The sequence below is a fragment of the Meles meles genome, chromosome 17 (genome assembly GCF_922984935.1).
Source record: "Meles meles chromosome 17, mMelMel3.1 paternal haplotype, whole genome shotgun sequence".
Lineage (NCBI taxonomy): Eukaryota > Metazoa > Chordata > Mammalia > Carnivora > Mustelidae > Meles > Meles meles.
In genome coordinates, this window is record NC_060082.1 from 5,092,233 (window position 1) to 5,114,040 (window position 21,808).

General features: G+C 45.5%; 1 protein-coding gene and 1 non-coding gene across 6 annotated transcripts in view; both read right to left on the reverse strand.

The window, feature by feature from the left end:
• The window catches only part of SLAMF6 (SLAM family member 6), a 32,990-nt gene extending 17,276 nt beyond the window's left edge, over window positions 1–15,714 (reverse strand). For all 5 annotated transcript variants that reach the window (XR_006815468.1, XM_045982046.1, XM_045982045.1 and 2 more), the window contains exon 1: window positions 15,591–15,714. Coding sequence is in view for 4 of the 5 variants with exons in the window: in XM_045982046.1 (XP_045838002.1) it covers window positions 15,591–15,636 (46 nt within the window). In the remaining variant the exon portion in view is untranslated. The remainder of the gene's footprint in view (window positions 1–15,590) is intronic.
• LOC123928523 lies at window positions 9,789–9,895 on the reverse strand. Its single transcript, XR_006815736.1, has one exon. It is a non-coding gene; the product is annotated as a U6 spliceosomal RNA (small nuclear RNA).
• Window positions 15,715–21,808: the final 6,094 nt, after the last annotated feature.

Below are 21,808 nucleotides of genomic sequence, written 5' to 3' on the forward strand. Positions count from 1 at the left end.
CAAGTGTTGGTAAAATTGTGGAGAAAAAGAAGCTCTCCTGCTCTATTGGTGGGAATGCAAACTGATGTATCCATTGTGGAAAACAGTATGGCTATTTCAGTTCCTCAAAAAATTAAAAATAAAATTATCATATGATCCAGTCATTTCACTACTGGGTATTTACATAGAGAAACTAAAAATACTAATTCTAAAAGAGAGAGGCACCACTCTATCTGTTATTGCAGCATTATTCACCATAGCCATGACACAGAAGCGACCCAAGTGTCCACCCACAGATGAAGGGATTAAGACGTGGCATTTGCTCACAATGGAATATTATTCAGCTGTAAAAAAGAATGAAACCTTGCCGTCTGCGACAACAGAGAAGGATCTAGAGGGTATAATGCTAAGTGAAATAGCTCAGGCAGAGAAAGATAAATACCATTTGATCTCACTCACATGTGGAATTTACAGAGCAAAACAAATCAAAAAAAGAGACAAACCAAAAAGCAGACTCGTAACTCTGGAGAACACATTGCTGGTTACCTGAGGGGAGGTAGGCTGGGGGGAGGGGTAGCATGAGTGAAGGGGATTAAGAATACGCTTATCGCGATGAACACTGAGTGATGCGTGCAACTGTTGAATCGCTATATTATACACCTAAAACGAATATAACACTGTATGTTAATTATACTGAAATTTTAAAAGATTGAGTTAAAAGAAAGGAAAGAAGGAGGCTGCTTACTCCTGTTTGGGGAGTCACAGCTTTGGAAATTCTCCGTGTTCTCTTTATTTGCTGCAAATAAAGAAGACTTCATAAGGCATCTCCAGCTAGCGTGGTCTCTCTCTATAACTCACCATGGGGCTGACCCACATGGGCCCAGTAACAAAGTCAGATGACCCAGATGGATTCTTGTCCTTCTGTGGTTCTGCCCTCTGGTTCCCTGGTTTCTGATGAGCAGAGTGGAAGACAGTGGCAGCTCGTCCTGGGCTAACCCATTCAAGCTCCTGGGGACGGGCTGGGCTTGGATTCCTCGAGGGGCTTCCCCTCCTTGGTGCCTATAACCTCCACCAGTGTTGGGACCGCCCCAAAATCCAGTGGCCACACTGAGTATGTTTGTTCAAAACGATCTCTGCTGGCATAAGCTGGGTCGACAGCACAGGTTTTAGGGGTAAATTAGAATTACCTCATAAAGTCTGGGTAAATCGGGAAAAAACAGGAAGCTGGCATAACCTGGCTCTTCAAGAGGCTTGGATGTTCCAGCCCAGCGAAACCAGAACTTTCCTTTAAAGACCAGGCCACAGGGTAAAATTGGTTGGTCCCTTTGTCAAGGACTCCGGATGCTCTGTTCTGGTATCGGGTGCTTAGGGTCTGGGAGACTTCCAGACATCTCTGCCCTGGCTGACCTAATATCTGTGTCATATGTTTTAGTCAATAGACCATTGCTGACTGTTTGGCTCACTCCCCTGGCTGCTTGGCCTTTGTGTACCTTGTCCTTCCTTTCTCTTTCTTTACCCGCAATCTGTAAGTAGAGGTCCCCGGTTCTCTAGTTTACTTCCCCTTTTACTAACTGATAAGATAGAAATCTCAGAGTCCTTGGCAATCTCCCAACATCTTTTAAGAAGCCGCTAGGGCACCTTTCTTTCTCTAGCTTTTCTCTTAAGGACAAGCCACTGGAGTCTTAAATATTCTGTGAGCAAGATGGTGAGGTATCCCTGTCACTGCTACTCCCTGTAAGTCACCTTTGTAGGTTAGAAGGAGACTCCGAGGAAAATTCCCAGAACGTGGGACAAGTTCCATTCTGAGGGAAAGACTGGACTGTAGCCTCCAGGACTGGAAGGCGTTTGGCTACTCTCCCTGGACTTAAAAGCAAGTGATCTCCTTTTGCAACATAGCCTGACCACAACATACTGTAGAGGATGGAGAAAAATGGCCAGGAAGTGGAACTTTAAATTTCAATAACACGTTGCAGTTAAAACTATTTTGTAGAAAGGTAAGAAAATGGGAAGGGATCCTATATGTTCAATGCTTTATGCCACTATATCGAAATGAAGGTTTACAAAGGAAATGTAAAATTTGTAAGATTAAGGTGGAACCTGAAACCTCAAAAATACTTCTCATATTAAATCTGATGAAGAACTAGTCCTTTAAGTCAGAGGACATAAAAGCTAGAAACCGTTAGCCTCATATCCCTTCTACATTTCCAAGTCAGCCATGAAGTCGTAATAAACCTCTGCCTTATTTCCCTGGTACCCAGATCCTTAGTGACACCTAGACCCCAGTTCTGCCAACCCCATTAGTGCTAACCCCTGGTTTCCCATTAACACCCCCCCAAGCAGGTCCCCATGTCTCCTCACGTACCAGATAGGACTACTAGATTAAGGACCCACTTCCAGGATAGTCCCATTTAGACAGGTTCCTAACGGTCACAGGTGTCTCATTAATGTCCTCTTTTCAACATCACACCTGTACGACTGGAAGACACACCAGGGGACTATGAGCTTATCTAGTTGAATTCATAAATTGACTGCATATTTTCTATGCACAGCCCAGTCTGGGCGGACATCCAAGCTTTACTAACCATCCTCCTAAAGCCAGAAGAAAAGTCTGCGGGAGTGACAAAAGCCAGAGAAGGGGCCGAAAGGGACTATCAGCCTGGATCGTGTTCCCAGAGAGGTGAAGCGGGAGTGCCAGGAGTTGTCCCTCAGTGGGATCCTGACTCCTTACATGGGAGAGAGGATTTATGTGGATTTTCTGGAGCCTGCTTCTGAAATATAGGCAAGAAGTAAGTAGACCTCCTATAAATCATCCAAACTGAGGGAGATTCACCAGGGGAAAAAAATGTAAACCCACCAGGCTTTTCAGGCTCCAGAATGGTCTGAGAAAACCTACAAATTGGGACCTCAAGGCACAAGGTAGCCAAAGTGGTCCTTAATACCTATTTCATCTCTCAAAAGCACTCCAGAAGTCTGGAGAAAACTTCAAAAACTGGCCATAGGTCCCAAAACTGACCCCACCGAGCTAGCAGAAGCAGTCTTTGGGGTGTTCAGTGGGGATGGGGGCGGGGCGGGGGGAGTTGGCGGGAGAGAGGTCCAGAAAGCTGAAAAATGAGCTGCCTTCTGATGGTGGTGCTCCAGGCCACTTGAGGTAACCCAGGATCAGGAAGGAAGACGTTGTGGCTGACTGTCCCGGCCCCTCTGCCAACCTGCGCCCCACCCGTGGGATCAAGAGGCGGCTGACAGAGTTGGGTTACAGTCAGGGTGCCTCCTGTAAACAGGAAGGGCAATGGGAACAGAAGTGCTCACACCACCCCCAAAAGGAGGATGGGCAAAGTGGAATCATCCCAGCTGCCCCTCAGTGAAGATGGGATGTGACGGGGCCATGGGGCTCCCCGGGCAGCTTCCAATAACCAGATCCTCACTTCCCCTGAGGAGTCCTGAGTGACCCTCTCAGTGGGGAGGAGAGTGGGTTGAATTTTTGCCCAATACTGGAGCCACTTTCTCTGGGTCGAGCACCCAAAAGGGTAGCCTTTCTAACACAAAATGTAGTATAAAAGGAGTCTCGGGAGGAGGAGAAACTGAAAGATTTCTGGAGACTCTGACCTGCGGCATAGGGTCAAGATAACTAAAACACTCTTCTTTATGCACCGAATGCACAGAAGGTCCTTATGCACAGAATGTCCTGTTCCTCTTTTAGGAGGAGACATTTTATCCTAATTGAGAGCCTTACTCAGTTAGGAGCAGGACAGGAGAGGGATCCAAGTGTCCAGGTCCTGGGGAGATAAAGCCACTCTCTCCCACATGGTCTGCTAGTGTCCGAGGACAGGTGACTCCACAGACTGTTTTAAGCCAGGTTAACCCAGAGTCTGGGCACCAGGATGAGCGAGATGTACCCGCACTGCCACACTCGTGATGATGGAATTGAAACACATCGGTTGGGCGCCTGGGTGCTTTAGTCAGTTGAGTGTCTGCCTTCAGCTCAGGTCATGATCCCAAGGTCCTGGGATCAAGTCCCACATCGGGCTCCCTGCTCGGCAGGGAACTTGCTTCTCCCTCTGCCTTTTCCACTGCTTGGGCTCTCTCTCTCTCTCTCTTTTTCTGTTAAATAAATAAATAAAATCTCGAAAAATAAAAGAAAACAGACTGATCATTGGCCAGGGGTAAGGCAACACCCGTTAAAACCAGAAGCTATAAAAGGAATCTTCTGGGTAATAAGTAGATTCTCAGAGCAAACGTTGATCAGGCCGTGCAGATCCCCACAAAATACCGCAGTTTACCTGTTAAAAAGCCAGGGACCAAGGAACAGATTTGTTCAAGGTCTCCAAGCTGTTGATGAGTCTATTCGAGACTTATATCCTGTAATACCCGATCCATATACCCTATCGGCCAATTTGCCAAGAGATAGTAAATATCACACTGTGTTAGATTAAAGAAGGCCTTTTTCTACTTCCCGCTAGATTCTGAATCCCAGGAATTATTTGCCTTTGAGTGTGAAGACCTCGGCCCCCCAAGAAAACAGTACTGCTGGACTGGTTTACCTCAGGGATTTAAAAAAATTCCCCACCATCTCTGGAAAAATCCTAGAACAAGCTTTAAACGAGTTAACTCTAGAAGAGAACTCTCAGGCCGTGCATGGGTGGTATTCCAATAGCCAGCCTCACTCGAGACATTCTGACAAAAATACTATATTCATGTAGGGGCGCCTGGGTGGCTCAGTGGGTTAAAGCCTTTGCCTTCAGCTCAGGTCATGATACCAGGGTCCTGGGATCGAGCCCGCATCGGGCTCTCTGCTCAGCAGGGAGCCTGCTTCCTCCTCTCTCTCTGCCTGCCTCTCTGCCTATTGAGATCTCTGTCAAATAAATAAATAAAATCTTAAAAAAATACTATATTTATGTTAAATGTCCTAGTTAGCAAGGGGTATAAGGTATCAAAAGAAAAAGCTCAAATCTCTAAAGAAACTGTAAAATGCTAGGGGCTCATTATTTCTAAGGCGGTGAGGGGTGGATGGGCAACAAGGTTTTCCTCAAGAGAGAAATAGCATTATGTCCGCCAGCTCCACCAAGAACCCACAAGCAATTTTGTGGGATTTGGGGAATGGCTGGGTTTTGTACATCTGTGTTCCTAACTTTGGGCTAACCATGAAACGCCTTTATGATCAACTTCGGGGACACGAGACCAACCTGTCTGAGCGGGATAAAGCATGTGATCAAGATTTCAATAGACTTAAAGCCCCTCTTTCAGAAGGGTAAGAAGAAGAAGTGGTAACAAGAAGTGGCTATGGAGGTGTTAACCCAAATGCTGGGGCCCCTGGAGAGAACAGTAGTTTATTTCTCTAAACAGTTAGACGTGGTGGCCAGCGGTCAGACTTCCTGCCTGAGGGCTGTGGTGGCCACATGCCTTTTGATCAAAGAGGCAGAGAAAAACTACAAGTCAGCCTATTAGTCTGGACCCCATACCTGGCCTCTGGTCTCTTGGAAACCGGCCTCTGGGGCTGTCCTAACGGAGATCACTGTGATGTCAGGCCATGCTGCTAGACGCCCCCCTCGGTGACAGCTGAAACCATGTCACACTTCCAACCCAGCCACCCACTTCCTGATCTTCATCCACGCATGCCCCACAGTCGCCCAGAAGTAAAGGATCAAGTCTGCCCTAGTCCCAGAGATCTCCAAAGTGGAGCCCCGTCCAGTGCAGAGGAAGGCTGGTTTGTAGACGGTGGCGGTTTCATAGAGAATGGGCAGGATGGGCAGGTTGTGTGGTTGTGTCCCTCAACACGCTCGTGGAGGCTAAGAGACTGGCCCCGGCAGACATGATTGTGCTAAGCAGAGCTTTAGAATTGGGTCAAGATCGAGGGCTACCTTTTCACACCGATTCTAAATACACCTTCCCTGTAACCCACGCTCATGGAGCCATATGGAAAGAAAGAGGGTTCTTAAATACTGGAAATAAAGAAATCAGATACAGCAAAGAAATCCACAGGCTGCTGGAAGCAGGGCACAAGCCACCAAAGGTGGAAGTGGGTCATCCCCTGTAAGGGCCACCAGAAAGGAAATTCAGAAGGGATCCAGGGAGGTTGATTGGCTGACACGGGCACGGAAAGGCCTGCTGGATCGGGGAGAGTTTGCTGAGGCCATTAATCCCTTCCTTGCCACTTTCTCAGTCCATCCCAATCTACTCCTGTGATGAAACAAAGGAGGCAGCAAAAATGGGCTCCCCGTAGTCCCTGATAGTGGGAGACTGGATGACCAAAGAGCGGTGGGAAAGTCCGGGCACCCAGCAGACAGTCTGGGGTGGGGGAATCCTAAGAGTGCACGTGATCCAACTCGTTATGGCCAAGAAGCTTTATGCCTATGGTTAGCAAAGATGATAGACATTCTTGGGATGAGAAAGGTTATTAAAAGAATAGCAAACCGCTGTGTCTACTGTCAGACAAATAAGCGATAATGGGTCGACCTTCATCTCAAAGGTTATTTCTGGGGTAGCCAGAGCTTTGGACATCAAATGGAGGCTGTACTCTGTTCCTGGAGACCTCAGTCCTCTAGAAAGACAGGGGAAACTAAAAGAATCCCCTGGAAAAGATCCGGTGAAGTTGTGTCCAGAAACACAGCGAAACTGTTTAAAATTATTACTGATAGCTTCCACCAAGGTAAGAACTGCCCCAAGGGTAAACCAAAATCGGGCCCATTCGAAACGACTTATGGGAAGCTCTTTCCTAAAGGCTCTCACTCCTCCTTACCACCAGATCCAGAGGTTTCTCTGGCCATTAAACATATAATTAATAGCATTAATAATTTATTATAATTTATAATAATAATTAATAATCAAGCATCCAATTAACCTCCAACACGATCCTTGGGACTTTCCCCTCCACCTACCTACTGAAATCAGGCTTCACCCGACCAACCCGGCATTGGGTGCACCTCCAAACTTGGAAAAGTGGGTCACCCCGGGATTAACCACACCCAATAAGCACAGGGTCCCGCCTAGTGCTGCTGGCCATGTATTCCCCTGTAAAACGAGAAGGAGTGGTGCCTTGGATGCCCGACTCTGGAGTGGAACGGTCACCGGCACTCAGGAGACGAGGTACTCCAAGCAACAGCAGACAACAAGCACACCTGTGAGCCACCCTCTGGCCCGAGACTTCTGTTCCAGGGACACGCAGAAGAGTAAAACCCCAGAGGGCAGGACGCTCAGATCTGAACTACAGTGATTTTAGTCCACACTGTGCTAACCGCTGGGCAGCTTTGCTGCCTTCGAGAGGTTAACCCATTTCCCCTATGACTGCTCAGTAAGACATGCGCCGCTCATTGCTAATACGTGGTGAAAACGGATCATTTTCAAGTCCTGTTGGCCCTGCTCACCAGGCTCCAGAGGCCAGGTACCATGTTCTAGCCTTTAAGATCTTAGTGTGGACACTTTCCTGATATTATTTACTGTCATAGCGGTTCTCGGAACATTTCAGGCTACAGACACACCAGAGCACCCTGGGAACGGAACTCCCAAGGGAAACTAAGTAAACTCATAGCAGAAGGAGAGAAACCAAAAGCTGTTCGATTTGTCACCAGCGCCCGCAGACTGAAACCGGACGGCTTCTGCACCATCCAGTCCAGAGGGACCCTAATGTAATTTTCGTCACTTCAAGAAATAACTTTACCCAATGGGAATTCACATGGAAGATACATTTAACACCAATTCATATATTAGTAAGTTACACAATTATATCAAGTATGACTTCACTGAAGCACAAAGTAGTCTCTTTCAACCTCAACCCAACTTCTGGCCTCCGTTATGTGCCGCTCCCATGACTACCGGCCGCACTGCCTGAGGAGACTAGGAAAAATTGACTGAATATGGTTTTCCGGGAAATGGATAAAATGAAAAGGCAAAATATGTCGAATGGAGGGTGCCTGGGTGGCTCAGTGGGTTAAGCCGCTGCCTTCGGCTCAGGTCATGATCTCAGGGTCCTGGGATCGAGTCCCGCATCGGGCTCTCTGCTCAGCAGGGAGCCTGCTTCCCTCTCTCTCTCTCTCTCTCTGCCTGCCTCTCTGCCTACTTGTGATCTCTCTCTGCCAAATAAATGAATAAAATCTTTTAAAAAAAAAGTTGGTTTAAAAAAAAAAATATGTCGAATGGCGCATAAACACCAATAGGGCCCAGAGTTTACTCTGGAAAGGCTGACTAAGGCATTACCAGAACCACGGCTGTTAATCCCTGATCTAACTTAGTAATTTTATGATCTTAAAAATTTCAGTTTGGGGGCGCCTGGGTGGCTCAGTGGGTTAAAGCCTCTGCCTTCGGCTCAGGTCATGATCCCAAAGTCCTGGGATCGCGCCCGCATCGGGCTCTCTGCTCGGCAGGGAGCCTGCTTCCTCCTCTCTCTCTGCCTGCCTCTCTTCCTGCTTGTGATCTCTGTCTGTCAAATCAATAACTAAAATCTTTAAAAAAAGAATTTCAGTTTGAAGCACAAGTTGACATGGCCATGCTCATTGGCATCTTATTTTCCCAATAAGGGCATATGTGAGAAAGAGTATGTCTTTCTAGGACTGTCACCCCAGTAGTGTTTGTAACACCGCTGATTACGGAAGGGGTGAAGGTCAACGTGGTTATTTTTTGTAATACATTTTAAGAACTAATGACACGACGGGGAAAGGACTGTTTTTACACAAAACAATATTAAATCCACCTGTGATGAGGTGAGATGGTGAGGCTGTAAGAATTTCACGAAACAGTAAGTTAGAAATCGTAAATGCTTTCATTCAGAACTGCAAAAAGTGCATCAGCTGTCCTCACGTGCTGGAATCGCCGTTCTTACAAGTAACAGCGTCTACGGATGGATCTGACTAAGATTGAGTAAAAAGAATTAATTGGAAAATTGGAATGACAACTAAGATGCAATTTGGGATGATTCCGGTTGAGACCAGAATACAAAATGATGAAGACCCCATCAGTTGGACACTGGGGACGGCGGTACTGCTCTCTGGCTAAGGAGAACAAGGAATGCTCCTGACCAGTGTTTTCCAAGTGCCCTGTGCAGGGGACCTGGGTGGCGTCAGGAGCTGGCCGAGAGTGAGGCGGGCGCCTGGGGAGTACGGCTCCGCTCTGGACGTTGAGAAGTTACTTTGTCTGTTTCACCATATATTGAGAATGTGTGAATATCTTTTTTTTTTTTTTTAAGGATTCAATGTGTTTAAAAAAAAAGTCCTGAAAAACTATACATATATATACATATATACATTTTCCAAGCACACAAAGAGAGTGGAAATCAGGACATCCGAGACCACAATTTTTAACATTTAATTGTTAGAGGGGACTGGCTAACATAGGAATATACTTTAAAGTACTTAACACACAAGTCCTTTAATAAAATGTTACTGAATCTATTCTGAAAATGTCCTGTTTGCTAGTAGTATGTTCTGAAGGGTTAAAAATCAGGAAAAAAATCTACTCTAAAAAAAAGGATGTAGTGGATGTAGCCACCTGGGGGGCTCAGTCGTTAAGCCTCTGCCTTCAGCTCAGGTCATGATCCCAGGGTCCTGGGATCGAGCTCCAAATTGGGGTCCCTGCTCAGGGAGAAACCTGTTTCTCCCTCTCCCACTCTCCCTGCTTGTGTTCCCTCTCTCACTGTGTCTCTCTTTGTCAAATAAATAATAACATTTTTAATAAAAATTTTAAAAAAGATGTAAAGTCCACTCTATCCTAATGCTGCCATGGGAAATTTTAAAGTTATAACAGGTTTTATGCTTAATACATACATTTTGGGCTTAGGGAATAACCCATAATTACAAGGCAAAATTTGATTTCGATTAACACATAAAAAAATGGAACGCTTCAGGAATTTGCACGTCATCTTTGAGCAGGGGCCATGTTCATCTTCCCTGTATCATTCTGATTTTAGTATATGTGCTGTCAAAGAGAGCACTAATGTAAGTTTTTTTATGGGCTCCCTGAATTCCTTTAAAAATTCTCCTTCCAGGGGTACCTGGGTGACTCAGTGGGCTAAGCATCCGACTCTGAGTTTCAGCTCAGGTCGTGATCTCAGGATTGTGGGGTTGAGCCCAGAGTCGGGTTCTGTGCTCAGTGGGGAGACTGCTTGGGATTTTCCCTTCCTCTTCCTCATTCATGCCCGCACTCTCTCAAATAAATACATAAATTTTTAAAATAAAGGAAAATAAAAATTATCCTTCCCTAGTTGTACGGCTGAGTCATTCCCATAGAGAAATTCTCTGTGTAAATCTTACCCTCATTGTTATTGATACTAGGAAGAGAGGGGTGTGATACCTAAGTTGCACCTTAGCCTCAGAGCCCTGCTGTGGGTATACCCCCCAAAACGGCCACAGCCCCTCTTACTGTCAAGATCACTGAGGGTTGCTTTCCGAGTGAAGCTCATTGGTGTCCATCGAAGGGATGCGACAACACCACAAGGACATGGGAAAGTCAATGTAAGGCAAGGACAAGACTGGCTAAGCCTAAGGGGTGCTGGAGACGTACCTATTTACGTCATCAGGCCCCTGGAAAGGCAGCCTCAGGTCCAATCCATTACACAGTCTCGTGGAGACTTTGTCTCCTGCATGCAATGGTGTCCCCCAGCTGAGGCCCCGAATGGCTCCACTGGTTTAACTCAGTGCAGCTCCCTGAGCCTGCGCACCCAGGATGTGCTTTTAGTTGTGGGTCACCTCACGACAGGCTCCCAGGGACTCCTCTCTAGCTGGGATTCTTATCTCCCCACTTCTCACTGTTGCTCATGTGTCTGTTGACGGTGTCCAGATCACTAGGCGATGTACTGTAGGCTTCGTGAGTCCCGTGTGAATGACCTTCCATAATCCTACTCAGCCTTCATTGGGAAAAGAGAGCCCTGGGACTGATTCTGGGCAGCACTGGACTGACCATCAGATTAACCGCCCCTTGGGGAGGTTTTATATCATGAAGCCGCCCTAAAGAATTGGCACAACAGAAACATTGGCTAGAAATACAGGCAGTGCCCTCAAGAATTTAAGAATTGTCCTTGACTCCTTAGCTAATGTAGTGTGAGATAATAGACCCGCTCTGGTCTACTTGCTAGCAGAGGGAGGGGGCATCTGTGTAGAAACTAATACGTCACGTTGTACCTGGCTTAAATAATGCCGCAGGTGAAGTAGAAGTGAATATTAAAAAACTCTGATCAGGGGTGGGAGGTTGGGGGAACAGGTGGTGGGTAATAGGGAGGGCACGTTTTGCATGGAGCACTGGGTGTTGTGCAAAAACAATGAATACTGTTATGCTAAAAAAATAAATAAAATGGGAAAAACAAAAAACAAAAAACAAAAAAACTCTGATCAGGAGTCTTGACTGCGTACCTTCAACCAGAGAAAGATCTCCCAATTAAGACTGACCAACTATCAAACGGCATGACCCAGTATCACAGATTTCCTCTCTTTCCTGCGGCCACTAATAATCCTGCCACTCATTACTTCTTGGACCTGCACACCCACCAGTTTGGTACAGTTTGTGACCAAGCGTGCAGACGCCATAAAGTTGCAGGTGGTGGTAACACGAGGGTATGAAAGCTCAGAGCTGAGCCCAGTGACCCACATATCTTGGACTAGCTGGAAAGAGGTTCTGCCCCGCCACTGAGCCCCCAGACGATGCCCACATCCAGCCGGAAGTAGCTACAAAAGATGATCCCTTGTCCCATGCACCTCAAGAATGAAAAGCAGAATAAAACTGGAGGAGCGATTTTTGTCACCAATGAGACCTCCTAGACTCAGGAAACTTCTAGAAGCTCCTGCCCAACTGTGAATTTTATCTTTTAGAAACTAATTAATTAATTGCTGGAACAGGAAAAGAAACCTTTTGAATACCAACTCCAGGACAGTGACCATCGCTATCATCATCATCAGAAAGTAAGTGCTCTTAAGAATTCATACGATGGGGCGCCTGGGTGGCTCTGTTGGTTGAGTGACTGCCTTCAGCTCAGGTCATGATCCTGGAGTCCCAGGACTGAGTCCTGCATTGGACTCCCTGCCCCGCTGGGAGTCTGCTTCTCCTTCTGACCTTTCCCCTCTCTTGCTCGCTCACTCTCATTCTCTCCCTCTCTCAAATATATAAATAAAATCTTAAGAAAAAGAATTAGTAAGATAAATAATTATTAATAAAATAAGGGCTGGAGAAAGTAGAACCCTTGTATATTGTTGGTCGGAATGCAAACCGGACCAGCCACTATAGAAAATTATTTATTGATTCCTCAGATTAATCCTAGAATTATCGTATGATCCAGAATCGGATTACAATTGAAAACAGGTGCTCAAGCAAATACCTGCATGAAAATCCTCATTTACAAGGGCCAAAAGGTGGAAACACCCAAGTGCTCATCTATACAGATGAGTGGATCAATAAAATATGCTACATGTATACAATGGAATGTTACTGAACAATAAGAAGAAATGAAGGGCTGATACATGGTACAATATGAATGAGCCTTGTAAACATTATACTACGTGGAAGAAGTCAGACACAAAGATCACATGTCTTACTATTTCATTGATATGAAATTGTCTGGTATAGGTAAACCCACAGAGACAAAAAGCTAGTTTGTTTGCCAGGGAGGGCATGGGGTTTGGGGGGAGGGGCAAATGGGAAATCCCTGCTTAATGGACATACAGGCTTCTTTCGAGGTGTTAAAATGTTTTGGGATGATAAAGGAGATTGCACACCACCGTGAACGTACCAAATGCTATTGAATTATACACTTTACAATATTTTATGTTTTGTGAATTTTACCTTCATGGAAGAAAGAAAGAAAAGCTGCCTGCCGATGGAGACCCCACTGAGGCTAGATGGAGCCTGGGAGGCTGGAAGCTGAGAGGCACGGGAGGCTGGAGGCCACATGGAGACAGACGGCAGACTCTGAGAGGTGGAAAGGCACTGTTGTCCTTGAGGATAATGTCAAAATGCAAAACAACTCCTTGCCCGTGGTGAGCAATGACAATGAACGATAATAATTCCTGGCAGCTGTGCATGGTTGGTAAGAGAAGGAGCTAATCCTGCTCAAGGGCTGGGAGCCCGTGGATGTAATCTCTGAGCAGAAAAGTCTTCAAGGTTTGGACTCAGGACCTCAGAGTCACAGGGTCAGCTCCCACGTACCGGCTCTGCCTACGCTAGCGACCACTTCTCTCCTGACCATCCGCATACCTGTATCTGCTTCCGGCAAACACAAGCAAAGACTCAGTCCCTATTTCTCCCTCCCTTCAGCCCCAACATGACCAAAGTCCCATGAAATCTAGAGCCTTGCGACTCATGGTGTGGCCCACGGAGCCACACTGGGGTTACCAGAGAACCTCCTATAAAGGCAGAGTGTTTGTCTGCATTCAGAATCAGTGTTATACGATTCCCTAGTCATCTGTATGCCTATCAGTGTTTGATAAGTTCCCATCTAGAAAGAACAAAATGGAGAAACAAGTGAGAGTCATTTTCTCGAGGGCACGAAGATGCCCGATTTTAGTTCTACCTACTGGGATTATTTCTCAACATGGTTTATCTTTTCAGTGAACTTTAAAAAAAATAGCAAGTCACAGTGTCTGACCAACTGAAAAGTAGGTTGATGGCATGAGTCATTTTCTTCATGCTTCTCCTCAAAATCGACTTGATTTGTGCCAGATCTTTGCACAGCAGATTTCTTTCCCCTCCTCGGACTCTTCCCAGCTGCGAGCTCGTGCAACATTTCTGGCCCAACGCAAAGCAGATACCCCTGTTTTCCTGTTTCATGGTACCCTGCTGGTTTTCTTCCGAGTGTCACATTTTATGTACGTTGATGTGAATATGTAGCTGCGTGTAAACTGAGTTGCACAGCCAGGTGATTCTGAGCACAGACTCTGGAGCGAGGTTCCCTGACGTCTGACCTTGGCAACCTTCGCTCCTCTCCTGGGCTCCAGAACGCCAGCAAGTGCATTCACAGGTGTTTGTTTTTCTACAGGGCCCACGGTGCCACTCCAGCCACACTCTGTGTGACGCAGAGTAAGTTACTTAAGGGTCCGGTGCCTTCTTTCCTCTCCCCTGGAATGAGAACAAGGACAGTCTCTTTCACAGGGTCTCTACAAGAGGTATTGATGGAAATGGGGAGGAGCAGGGGAATTTTCACCTGAGGACACTCAGCATATTGCATTTCAGGGTGGGTTCAATTTTGCAAGGAGGGAAAAGTGAAGCAAAGATGCGGGGCTTTGCTCTCAGGCCAGGGAGTGGCTCTCGACTATACAAACAAATTCTCCCTCTTTCTGCATCTTATACATACTTTCCAGGGTTCCGTCCTCCTTGCGCTTTCCCCTTAGCTTTGTTTACCAGTTCCGCGCCATGACTTCCAGCCTCCAGCCCCCAGTCCTCAATTTCCAGCTGCTCTTCAGAAATCTTCTCATGGATATCACGCTGATGTCTTCAGCTCAGTAGGTCCTGAACTAGGCTCCCCTTCCCCATGGCGGCTCCTTCCTCCCCTCCCCTTTGACACCCAACTTTGCCACCGTCCGTTACTCTGTCTGAAATTTCCCTGCCCCTTCCACGATACTTCATACCCTCTTTCCCTGCCCGACTTCGTTGTCATTGATCTCTGTGCAATATGCCATTTCACGTATGCATTTGTTTCCCCTGCTCAAATGTGAACTCCACAAGGAGGGGAGGTTTGGCCTGCTTGGATCATGATACGGCCCCAGAAAGTAGAAAACCCGCGCGTTCCCCTCACTCCTGCTGCCAGTCACTCTAGTTAACCCTACTGTCTGTGGCGACGCTCTCACTTCGGTCTTTTCTCTGGGGCTGTCACTGTTGCTGTTTCTCAGAACTTCTGCAACTGTTTCCAGAGTTTGCCACCTGCTGGCTAATGAAATGTGGACAAGTTATTTAAATCATCTTGGCTCCTCAAAGTGGGTCAATACAGTTCAAACTCACAGGCCTGTGCTGGGGCTTATGCATATATTGTGTGCGCAGCTCTTAGCCCGGGCCCGGAACAGGATCCCTTCATGTTTTCCAAGTAGCGGACAGCAGGGAGCCAGGAGGCAGGACCAGCTCCTTTCTCTGCGGCGGGTACAGTCCTGCTGGGCTGCCTAGACCCTGATTTGCATCAGAGGAAGGGAGATGTCTTTATTTACAGTGAGCAGAAACGAATAGGACTATTTCTAGTGCCTTCATTATGCCAGAAATTCTGGCTACACGGAGCCATAGAGTTTCAGTCCTTTTGATGAGGACAGTGAGGTTCAGGCACACTCAGTAACCTACCTAAGGTTCCAGAGCAAGACAGCGGCTGCTTCGGGAGGAGCACTCGCCCTCCTCATCTCAGTACCCTTTCTGTCAAGCATGATGGGTGCCAACGCCAAATCGTCCGGTCTTAGAAGCAGCAGCTCGCCTCCCGCGCTCCACAGAGACCTCCCTCACAGCCCCACGCAGGTGAAGCCGTGAACGCTGAAGGAACTTGGGCACTTGGCGTGCCAAGTTGAGAGGAGTGGCACTTTCTTGGGCACCACCGAGAACCAACCCCCCGCCCCGGTCCACAGCAGACAGACGGACAGACACACAATACGCACAAGTGATTCAGATTGAGCAAGCAGCACAGAGCCCGGGAGTCCGTCCGTGGCTACTCCGTCTGCTGCGGCCTTTACCTGGGCTGAAGAAGACAAGCGCGAGAGGCGGGAGCAGCCCGAGCATGCTGTCGGCGGCAGAGGCTGGTGCCGGTGGCCTCCGATGCCTGGCATCTGCCCTTCAGTGCTCTGTCACAGATTGAAGTTGGTTCTCACAAAGACTTCCCCTTCCTCTGAGAGCTGTGGTAAGCCCTCTTCCTGCACACTGCATTCCCGATTTTATTGCTAGTCTACTCACTTTTTCTTCTGAGAAAACGGCAAAGATCTGAAGAATGAAATGTAAATTGGCATTTTCGTTTTCCATCTAGATCCTTTTTTCAGTTTTCGGTGTTTTTTTTTTTTTTTTAAATTGTGGTGAGATGGCCTAAATGACATGCGGTGATGTTGTAAGCTGAAAGTTACTGTCCTGGGACACCTACGTGGCTCAGATGGTTGAGTGTCTGTCTTTGGCTCTCAGGTCCTGATCTCTGGGTCCTGGGGTCGAGCCCCACGTCGGGAGTCTGCCTGCCCCCCACCCCGTGCCATGCTCATTCTCTCTCTCTCTCTCTCTCAAATGAATAAATAAAATCTTAAAAAAAATAAAAGTTACTGTTTTAACTGTTCAATTCAGGGGTGTTCACCACACTCACAGTGTTGTGTAACCACCAACATCACAATCATACCTCGTTTCACTGCACTCCACTTTACGGAGTGTTGCAGACGTGGTGCTTTTTGCAAGTTGAAGTTCTTAGGAGCCCTGGGTCAGCAAGTCTACTGGCGCCATTTTCCCCACACTTACTTGCTTTGTGCCACGTTTTGGCACTTCTCGCAATATTTCGAATTTTTTTATTATTATATTTTCATGCGGATCTGTGATTACTGATCTTTGATGTTACTATTTTTTAAAGGTTTTTATTTATTTATTTGAGAGGCAGAGAGCATGAAAAGGGGGAGAGGCAGAGGGAGAAGCAGGCTCCCCGCTGAGCAGGGAGCCCTACTTGGGGGCTCCATCCCAGGACCCCGGGATCATGACCTGAGCCGAAGGCAGACGCTTAACCGACTGAGCCCTCGTGGATGTTCAGGTTACTTCTTGAACCTCAGCTTTGGTAGAAACAGTTAAGAGGATCAGAATCAGAAGTGGGACCTGAAGATGGGACTGAATGGTTGTAATCTCTTGGCAAAACTTTTTAACGAATGAGGGGTTGCTGAGCGTCCAACTCGCAATTTTGGCTCAGGTTATTGTGTCAACGTCGTGAGATCACGCCCTGCCTCTGGCTCTGCACTCAGTGGGAAGTTTGCCTCTCTCCTTCTCCCTCTCCCTCTGCTCCTTCCCCACTTCTGCCCTCTCTCTCTCTCTCTCTCTCAAATAAATAGGCAAATAAGTACATCTTTAAAAAGAAGAAATATCATCAATAAACTGTGGTAACCTTGTATGGTGGCAGGCAGTAACTATACTTATAGTGGTGGGCATTTCATAATGCCTATCAATGTTGAATCATTGTGTTTTACACCTGAAACTAATAATACTGGTTTTATTTTTTTTAAGATTATTTATTTGAAAGAGACAGAGCGCTCACAGGGAGGGGCAGAGGGCAAGAATGTCAAGCAAGCTCCATGCCAAGCCTGGAGTCAGATGCGGGGCTGAACCTCACAACCTGAGGTCATGACCTGAGCCGAAATCAAGAGTTGGGTGCTTAACTGACTGAGCCACCCAGGCTCCCCTCATAATACTAGTTTTATAGTCAACTATAGTCAATAGAGTCAACAAAGCTTCCATTAAAAAAAAAAAGAAAGAAGATCATCTTGTAGTCCTTACATAGGAATGAATACATTGCATTGCATTTACTCATTAACTTAATTGCTATTTACTGAGTGTCTGTTATGTTCCTAGGTACTGTGTTAGGCTGTGGGTAAGAATGGTAATCATCAACACATTTCATGTCCTCAATTAAATTAAAAAGAAATAAAGAAGAGAGGCCAAGGAAAAATTCTGAGAAATGTGAGAAACGCTATGGTTTGAATCACAAGAAGAGCAAATCACCTCCCCTGGTTTTCAAGAGGTTCGGGAAAGTTTTTGAAGGGGATGATACCCTGTACGTGAAATTGTGCTACATACCATGACACACTTGCTGATACAACCAAACAATCCCTAGTTTCAAAGCGAGCATGGTTTTGAACAGAAGATAAAAGGCAGATAAAAAGATATTGGATACAAAATAGAAACATCAACTGGTATTCAAAGGACAAGGGGAGGGTGCCTGGGTGGCTCAGTGGTTTAAGCCTCTGCCTTCAGCTCAGGTCATGATCTCAGGGTCCTGGGATCGAGCCCCGGGCTCTCTGCTCAGCAGGGAGCCTGCTTCCTCCTCTCTCTCTGCCTGCCTCTCTGCCTACTTGTGATCTCTGTCTGTCAAAAAAATAAATAAATCTTAAAAAAAAAAAACAAAAGACAAGGGGAAATATTTCAGAGAAGAGATTTTTTTCATTTAAAAATTCCACAGCTGGGTAGTGGCCAACAATGTCCCTTACTAAATTCTAGGTAAGTGGACAACTGGACTGCCACGGCTTACATATGTGGCGAGTTCAAGAGTGTGTCTTTCAGGCATGGGGGACATTTATACCCAGAGACAAATGACATCATTCCAGGTGCGCTCTCTCTCTCTCTCAACTCCCGACTCTCATTATCTCTGCTCCACTACATTCCTGCAGTGGAGACCTAATTAGTGGAAACCTAATTCTTTTCTCCTGAAAACACCCTTACTCCAGCATCTTTAAACCTTAGCAATGGAAATATGAAATCATATCTCTTTATCTCTTAACAATCATATATCAGATACAATAAGACTCTTAAAATGTTTTACTGCTAAAAAAAATGCTGAGTTCTCAGCAAGTAGTAATCTTTTTTATTGGTAGTGTAATCTTTTTTGCCTCGATGTTGGGGACTGCTGACTGATCAGGGTGGTGGTCACTGAAGCTTGAGTGTGGTTGTGGGAATTTCTCAAAAGAAGACCATAGTAAAGTGTGCCACAGGAATGGTTTCTCTGTATTAGGTGATGCCCTTTGACAGCATTTTACCCAACTATGTCTACATCATATTCTAAACCCTTTGTTGCCATTTCGACAATCTTCACAGTACCCTCACCAGGCATAGAATCCATCTTTAAAAAAAAAAAAGGTTTTTTTCTGCTCATCTGTAGGAAGCAATCCCTCATTCGTTAAAAAGTTTTGCCAAGAGATTACAACCATTCAGTCCCATCTTCAGGTCCCACTTCTGATTCTGATCCTCTTAACTGTTTCTACCAAAGCTGAGGTTCAAGAAGTAACCTGAACATCCACGAGGGCTCAGTCGGTTAAGCGTCTGCCTTCGGCTCAGGTCATGATCCCGGGGTCCTGGGATGGAGCCCCCAAGTAGGGCTCCCTGCTCAGCGGGGAGCCTGCTTCTCCCTCTGCCTCTCCCCCTTTTCATGCTCTCTGCCTCTCAAATAAATAAATAAAAACCTTTAAAAAATAGTAACATCAAAGATCAGTAATCACAGATCCGCATGAAAATATAATAATAAAAAAATTCGAAATATTGCGAGAAGTGCCAAAACGTGGCACAAAGCAAGTAAGTGTGGGGAAAATGGCGCCAGTAGACTTGCTGACCCAGGGCTCCTAAGAACTTCAACTTGCAAAAAGCACCATGTCTGCAACACTCCGTAAAGTGGAGTGCAGTGAAACGAGGTATGATTGTGATGTTGGTGGTTACACAACACTGTGAGTGTGGTGAACACCCCTGAATTGAACAGTTAAAACAGTAACTTTTATTTTTTTTAAGATTTTATTTATTCATTTGAGAGAGAGAGAGAGAGAGAATGAGCATGGCACGGGGTGGGGGGCAGGCAGACTCCCGACGTGGGGCTCGACCCCAGGACCCAGAGATCAGGACCTGAGAGCCAAAGACAGACACTCAACCATCTGAGCCACGTAGGTGTCCCAGGACAGTAACTTTCAGCTTACAACATCACCGCATGTCATTTAGGCCATCTCACCACAATTTAAAAAAAAAAAAAAAACACCGAAAACTGAAAAAAGGATCTAGATGGAAAACGAAAATGCCAATTTACATTTCATTCTTCAGATCTTTGCCGTTTTCTCAGAAGAAAAAGTGAGTAGACTAGCAATAAAATCGGGAATGCAGTGTGCAGGAAGAGGGCTTACCCCGACTGAGCCACCTAGGTGCCCCACTATAAACATAACGTTTATATGCACTTGGAAACCAAAACTTCTTGACTTGCTTTATTGCGATATTCACTTTAGTGCAGTGCTCTGGAGTTACACGTACAATGTCTCTGAGATATGCCCATATCTATTTCCAAAATGATTTCATTACCTGTGATACTGTGACTCATGAGAAATATATATTTGGTCTTTGTCCAGGGTTTCTGTCTCACAGCTTCCACAAGCCTTGGAATTTCCTCAGTGCTTTGAGTCATGGGAGTATCTTTTGTTATACTATTTGGTCTCTTGTCCTCAGTTCCTAAAAATCTCTTCAGAGCCTTAAAAGAGAAATGGGTGTCTTGTTCATAACAAACCTTTTCCATCACAAATGGATTTATGTTAACGAGTGGCTTTTGGACTTCACCGTAAGATGAAGGCTGGTTACCAGGGGAACCAACCATGTGGTTAGAGGGTTGGAAATTTTTGTTCCACTTCCTGACCTTCTGGGAGGGGAGGGGGCTGGAGATTGAATCAGTTGCCAATGGTCTGTGAATTTTTCAATCATGCCTACATAACAAAATCTCCATGAAAACACTAAAGGAGGTTCAGAGAGCTTCTGGATTGGTGACCATGTGGAGATTTGGGAGAATGGTGACTCCAGAGAAGACATGGAAGCTCCTTGCCCTTTCCTATACATTGACCTGTGCATCTCTTCCATTTGGCTGTTCCTGAGTTACACCCTTTTATAATAAACTGGTAATCTAGTAAATGAAGACTTTCCTTGAATTCTGCGGGCTGCTCTAGCAAAGTAATTGACCCTAAGGAGGTGTTGTAGGAACTTTTAGTCTATAGCCCATGGGCCAGAAGCCCCTACAATGACCTGCATTTGTGACTGGCATCTGGAATGGGGATGGAGGGCAGACTTGTGGGACTAAACACTTAACTTGTAGCACCTGATGTTATCTCCAGGTAGATGGTTTCAGAATTGAGTTGAATTATAGGACACCCAACTGGTGTTGGAAAATTCCTTGCTTGTTTGGACACCTGTCCCCTACCAAAGCACACAATGGGATTGGGTGGAGAACCTTTTATTATCCCAAAGAGACTCTCTATAACTGTTAACCAGTGTATCCCTATTTCTCCTTTCCTTCAGCCCCTAGTAGCCTAATCTACTTTCTCTCTCTCTGACTTTGCTAATTCTAGATACCTCATATAAGTGGCATTATACCATATTTGCCCTTTAGTTTCTGTCTTATTTCAAATAGCATAATGTTTTCAAGGTATATCCATATTACAGGATGTATCAGAATTTCACTCTATTTTTTATGGCTAAATAATATTCCATCGTTTTTATATAAATGTTTTCTTTATTCATTCATCTGTATGTGGACTCTGGAGTGTTTCCACCTTTTGCATATTGTGAATAATTTTACAATGAACATTGGAGCACATGTATCTGTTTGAGGCCCTGCTTTTGATTCCCTTGGATAGATACCTAGGATTGGAATTGCTAGGTCATATGAAATTCTGTAGTTAGCTTTTTGCAGATCCACTAAACCATTCTCCATTGTGGCTGCACCATTTTACATTTGCACGAACAAAGCATGAACATTCCAGTTTCTGTACATCTGTTTTTTTTAATAACAAAAAATTTGATAATAACATTTGTCGTTTTGGTTTTTTGGTAATAGTCATCCTCATCAATGTTAAGTAGCATCTCATTGATGGTTTTGATTTGCATTTCTTTAATGATTAGTGATGTTGAGCATCTTTTCATGTGCTTATGGGTCATTTGATTTTCTTCTTTAGAGAAATACCTATTCAAGTCCTTTGCCCCTTCTAAAATTTGTTTGTTTGGCTTTTATTGTGGTTGTTATTGAGTTGTAGGAGTTCTCTATAATTTCATTCAGTAATGTTTTATAATTTTCTGTCCTTAAGGTTTTTTGCCTCCTGGTTAATTTTATTCCTAAGTATTTAATTCTTTTTTTTAAAGACTTTATTTATTTGACAGACAGAGATCACAAGTAGGCAGAGAGGCAGGCAGAGAGAGAGAGAGGGAGGGA